This window comes from Emys orbicularis, chromosome 4 (assembly GCF_028017835.1).
Source record: "Emys orbicularis isolate rEmyOrb1 chromosome 4, rEmyOrb1.hap1, whole genome shotgun sequence".
NCBI classification, from domain to species: domain Eukaryota; kingdom Metazoa; phylum Chordata; order Testudines; family Emydidae; genus Emys; species Emys orbicularis.
In genome coordinates, this window is record NC_088686.1 from 136,071,065 (window position 1) to 136,077,064 (window position 6,000).

Here is a 6,000-nt window from a genome sequence, read left to right on the forward strand (position 1 = left end):
ATGTTCAAGTCCTTTCCCTTTCAAAATTAGCCTCTGGGCTGGAGACCTTATGGGTCTCCCACAATACTGCATATGCCCTAGAGACAAACCCTCTTCTACGAAGACTGTGCAGGGAGTTACTCAAATGGAGCAGGAGGGTGCCTCTTGCTTATATGTCATAGGTTACTTTAACCATCTAGCTTGGACATACTGAAAGAGAGAGAGTATAGATACGCTATGTTTTCTCTGCTTTTCTTCAGGGCTTCATGCTTAGCATAATGGGACCTTGATCCTGACCAGAGCCTCTGATTGTTACTGTAGTACAAATATTAAATTATAATCATAATGACTATCTAACTATCTTAGGTGCTTATATGGCTCCCATTGCCCGTTTCTGTCCTGACTGATATCCCATGTAAACCCCTTGGTTTCAGACTGCATTTAGCTTGGCTATGAAGGTGTTTAATCTCTGGTGCTGAGCAGGTCGAGAGCCCTCCCATTAGCACAAATGTATTTTGCATTGGGAAATCCCATGTCTGCTATCAAAAGTCTGAACTCTTTTGCATCCTCTTCCTCCCCCCTGTTCCCTGCAGGTTCCCTCCCCCCGGTGCCTTTTTGCTCAGGCAGCACAGAGCAGGGCTGTGCTCTTAGGCTGAACTTGCAGGAGGCTCCTGTGGTGGGGCTTTCAAAATACTGATCCGTGCGCCTCATCTGTCTCTCCAGATAATTGATCCCAAGATGCCACGCGAGGGCCTCCTTCACAACGGAGTCCCCATCCCCGTCCCTCCCCTGGATGTGTTGAAGTTGGGGGAGCAGAAACAGACAGAGGCAGGAGAAAAGCTCTTCCTTGTCCTGTTCTTTGACAACAAGAGAACCTGGTGAGTGAACAGACATGGGCTGCCCAGAAGGAAGATTTAACAGAATCTCAGGACAAGGGGGCCTAAAAGACTTGTCATTATTAAGGCAGATTTAAGGTGGAGCATTTTTAAAGACACAGAAGTCACAAAAATCTCATTGAAGGGGTTTGCACACCTCTCCCTTGCCCGAATGCATGACAGTGGGCTTGCCTGCTTACATGATCAGCAGGTGGAAGAGGCATTTGCACTATGGCCTTACCCCAGGATCACAGGATGCTTTTACAACAAAAATACTGAATTGTATCGAGAACTAATTTTACAGTCAAAATCAGCAGCCAATAAAAAGTGCCTTTTGTTCTGAAAGCTGAGGCAGACCGTGCAGCCAGTTCTACCGTTGTAGAGAAATTTTGCTAAAATTTCTAGGTCAGCATTTTCAAAACATTAGATTTATTCCACATTTAGACACCTAAACAAGCAGCCTCATTTTTCAGAGGTGCTGAGTGCCTACAGTTTCCAGATCAGGCTATTTGTTTAAGTTCCATAATATGGATTTTAGGCACCTATCGTAAGGCATCCAAGTGAAAATTTTGTGCCTAGCTCTCAAGGACTTTATCATTCTATCTCAGACAGACTAAATACTCTGCTGATCTTGGCCTCAGTGGATGACCAGGTTTATATGGTAGCAAAAGACCGATCAGATATAATAAGCCCCCAAGCCAATGAAGTGCTTTGAAAATAAGCAATAAAGCCTTGAAATCCATATGTGAAGCAATGTAAAGATTGTAAAATTGGAGCGATATACTGGGAGAGAGACAAGGGGGATGAACTAATATCTTTTAGTGGACCAGGTTCTGTTAGTGAAAGAGACACGCTATCGAGGTACACAGAGCTCTTCGTCAGGTCTCTGGAGAAGTTAGTCCACCAAAAGATATTACGTAACCCACCTTGTCTTTCTTATATCTTGGAACTGATACGGCTACAACAACACTGCAGACAACCTGGGAGAGAGGTGAGTCCCTATAATGATGCTGATAGCCACATCCTCAAGGAGCTGCATTAGTGAATCAGGAGCTCCCACAAGGAAAGAGGGACTGACTGTGCAAGTAAAAGTCACATGGTAGGTAATAGCCATGTGCACTTCAGATCGCTGCTTCAAAGAGCTTACACTCTGAACAAAGTAGACACAGAGTAGACAGATACACTAGGAAACCCAGAAGAGATAATGAATAGGATTTTTCTTTCTTCTTCTTTTATTATTAACTCTCCGCTTGGCATTGCAAAATGGAATGATGCTAGGATTTTCAAAGGAGCCCAAGGGAATTAGGCATCCACATCCCATTTCAGTGAGCTCCTAACTCCCTTAGGCATGGTCTGCAATACACAGGTCGACGTAAGGCACCTCATGTTGGCCTAATTATGTCAATGTCTACACTACAGCCTTGCCCTGCCGATGTAAGTGCCATACTTCACCGACGTCATGACTCCATCTCCACAAGAGGCCTAGCACGGGGTTCTCAAGCTTCATTGCACTGTATGACTATAGCTTTCTGCAAAGCTAGAGAGATTTTAGCCCTTAGCCTTGAAAGTGCTGGAAGTCTTGGTGGCCCTGGGCCATCGGCCATTCTTTCCCATCTGCCCTCTCTCCATTCAGGGCCGGCACCAGCGTAGCAAGCAGGTGCCTGGGGTGGCCAACGAAGAGGGGCGGCACGTCCGGCTCTTCGGCGGCAATTCGGCGGCGGGCCCCTCGCTCCCTCTCGGAGTGAAGGACCTGCCGCCAAATTGCTGCCGTAGAATGAAGCGGCGGTAGAGCTGCCACTGAATTGCCACCGATCGCGGCTTTTTTTTTTTTTTTTGCTGCTTGGGGCAGCAAAAACGCTAGAGCCTGTCCATTTCTCTCGGTGACAGGGGTTTTGGTATTCTGCTTGGATTGCAGGCAATGGCTTCCGCGGGACAAAGTTCTTCCCCTTGGGGTGGACGACACAGTGGACAAGCTAAAGATGATGGAGGGCCGAAAAACCAGCATCCGCAAGTCCGTCCAGGTGGCGTACGACCGAGCAATGATCCACATGAGCCGCGTCCGGGGAGACCACCCCTTTGTCACATCAAATTATCTGTAGGGAGTCGGAAATGCCCACTCTGCCCCATTCTTTCAGACCCAGTGCTTGCACCTGTTGGCACAGTGGACCTTGCCATGCACAGAATGGTAGGGGCTTCCTCCCTGCCTGGAGGAGTGTGATGGGGCGTCTGCTGTGTTCTTTTCCGTTCCTGTGAGAGCTGCATTATGCCTAACAGTGTGAGCAGCTCCTATAAAGTACCTTGATTCGTGCCAAAAAGCCTGTCCGGATTCTTTCTGAATGTGTCTCATTGAAGAGCCGGCAGGAGAGGAAGTGATGTATTAGGCTGGACCACAAGAAAGAAGGCAGGAAGAGCTGCAGTGTGACAGCTGTGCCTTGGCAGAAGTCACGGTCAGCTGGTGAAGTGCGGGGGGAGCTGCAGTCTGATGGTTGGACCTCACGCCCCACACCTCTTGGGTTTTTAGTCTGCAGCCAGCCCTGAGTAATTCTCTGGAATCCATCACCATTGTAAATAAACCAGTACCCTTTAGTGGAACTCCAACTGGACTGTCTTGTGCCAAATTTACAATAACCATCACTGGACTTTTTTAATTTCATTTTTTAAATGACATTGGTTGCCCCATGGCGTTAACAAATTTGCAGCCTACTGTTATTGTTATGACTCTCATGCCTATGTATATATAATATGTTTTCATAGTAGGTTTTCACCACAATTAGAAAAGATTGAGATCATATTTTGATAACTCCCCTTTTCCTTACGCACACATGCACAGATGCACAGAGCTTTAAATATAAAAAACAAGTTCCCTAATTTTATTTTTTATTTTTATGTGTGTGTGATCTAGACCTTTATAGTCAATAGTTTTCATGTGTAAATTTCAATTTCAGTGACCGTGTGACAATTCCAAGAACATGTACTTCATATTGCATCTTAACAGAGTATTGAGTCTGGGCAAGAAAATGTCTTTTATGTTTTTTTAACCTAATTTTGGAAGCGTCTAATCAGCTGGAGCAGCTTTACGGACACTAACGTTGATCAGGGAGGGAGGAAGACACACCCTGTGGTGTCGTTTTATGCACATTCAGTTTAAAATAACTAGTTGGAATGTCAGACCCCAATTCCTCTCTGCCCTTATTTTTTCACTGACTGTCTTTTTAAAGTTTTCCTCCAGCTTGGTTTGGACTGAATTAAAGCTGTGACTGGATTCCTGCTAGCTGGAGCACATAACCATTTCACCCGTTCACTTTTTCTCACACAAACACATCTCTTCCCTGCTCTGTGGGTCTCTAGCATTTGCGATCCATTCAAAACAAAAAAACAAAACCCCAGCTCTGCAGAGAATCCTGTTTTATTGCTTTTGTATTGCAAAAACAGGGACAGCTAATGTTTGAAAGCTGATGACAAAACTTTTCTTTTCTATTAGCCAAGGATACATCATTTCTCTTATCTGTTCTGTTGTGGTTTTTTTTTCTTTTAAATTTTAAGAACCAAAGGTGCAGATCAAGATTGTAGACAGAATATCATCCTTTCGCTTTTTAACTCAATATTTTTTTATTATTTTAACTTTTTCATACTAAAGAGAATGTGGGGAGAAAATAATAATAAATGGGGGGGGGGGGGAATCACTGCCATTTCTACTTGGTCTACTTTTTTAAAGTACCACTTCTTATACATTGGGACATGGAACCACACTTTAAGGAAAATACCTGTAACATATAAAGACGGGGTATAGGATTTTGTAAAAAAAATAATCCCTAAAGAGTGTGGATAGGGAAGGAAGTTGTGTACATAGTTGTAAAATATTGTTCTAAATTATTCAGGCCTATTGTCACCATTCTTGAAAGTCCTCAGTTGTGTTGCTGGGTCTTTTTGTATGCACACAGTATAATTTATTTAAAGGAACATACACTTTTTCCAGATAGTAGCTCAGCTGTGGACTTGTGACCTGTGTATAACTGTTTTAAGATCTTGGGGGCGGTGTGGGGGATTTGTTTTTGTTTTGTTTCCTTTTTTTTTTTTTAATGACATTTTAGAAGTTTAATTGGCTAATATCCTGCTGTTGCTACGGGACCTAAACGTTACTGTCAGTCTGCTGTAAAGCACAGATTGCTCTATTTATTGTAGAAAGTGAGTTTATTTGCTTTCTAGAATTGTTTATATCAGATGGTATAAGAGAGGTAATAAGAAAATCTATGCTTGTAAAGAAAAAAAAATGCTAATTTTACCTACTATAATCTGACTGTCTGAAACTATATTTTCTCTCTGAGAAATAAATGTTCTAATGTAAAATCTGTGGTCGTGTTGTCCTGGCGTGTTCAGACTTTTGAAGACTGCTTTCCCACCCTCCGCCAGCCCACCGGGATGAGAAACATGCAAGAAACCTAATGAGGATCACATCTTGAAGAACTGTCCTCTTCTGCAGAGTGCTTTTTGGCAAGCAGAGTAGGGTCTCTCTGATATCTGAGGAGCAGCTCCTTGGTTCCTCCAGGTCCCTTGCTAATTACCCGCTGCTATGGTTTGTTTCCCTTTATCCTCCATATTGCCATAGAATGAATGGCTCCATGTGGGATGTATTGCAGTAAACAATGAAAATAGTCCTGCAGAGGATGTGAAATTCACCCCTGGGCAGAGGACCAACGCAAGGCCTATGTGCCACTGAAGTCTCACTTAAACCCTGAGCCTGGATCCTGCTGTCCCTCATTGATTTCAGAGGGACCGAGCACGGGTGCAGACGGTCTTCCTGTTCGTATCTCATTGCAGGATCAGGGCCTAACAGCTTAAATGGGACTTAAATGGTCCACATCGTGTTGGCACTCCGCGCATGGATGAATTTAACCCCTTGGTCTGAGGTGTCTGCTTCCTGGGCCGGCTTGAAGTCGTCTCGGTTCATCTGCTTTTCTTATTCCTAAGACTCACTGTAGCGCTGGTCTGGCCTTGCAGCCGGAGTGCTCTTGAGAAAGAATAACTACTCTGAGGCTTGTGACAAGCACCTGCTTTTTATTTGCTCACGTTACCGATGAAATCTCCCCTGTTGCTAGCTTGTAAAGCCTCATTCTCATCTCACTTCCCCCAGTACACATCAGGAGTG

The 6,000-nt window shown here is 44.2% G+C and overlaps 1 protein-coding gene across 1 annotated transcript in view; it reads left to right on the forward strand.

Annotated features, from left to right (window-relative positions):
- BRPF3 (bromodomain and PHD finger containing 3) overlaps positions 1-5,201 on the forward strand; it is a 45,258-nt gene extending 40,057 nt beyond the window's left edge. Inside the window, exons 12-13 of the mRNA XM_065403871.1 lie at positions 703-857; positions 2,770-5,201. Of these exons, the coding sequence (XP_065259943.1) occupies positions 703-857; positions 2,770-2,953 (339 nt within the window). The 3' untranslated portion in view covers positions 2,954-5,201. The remainder of the gene's footprint in view (positions 1-702; positions 858-2,769) is intronic.
- Positions 5,202-6,000: the final 799 nt, after the last annotated feature.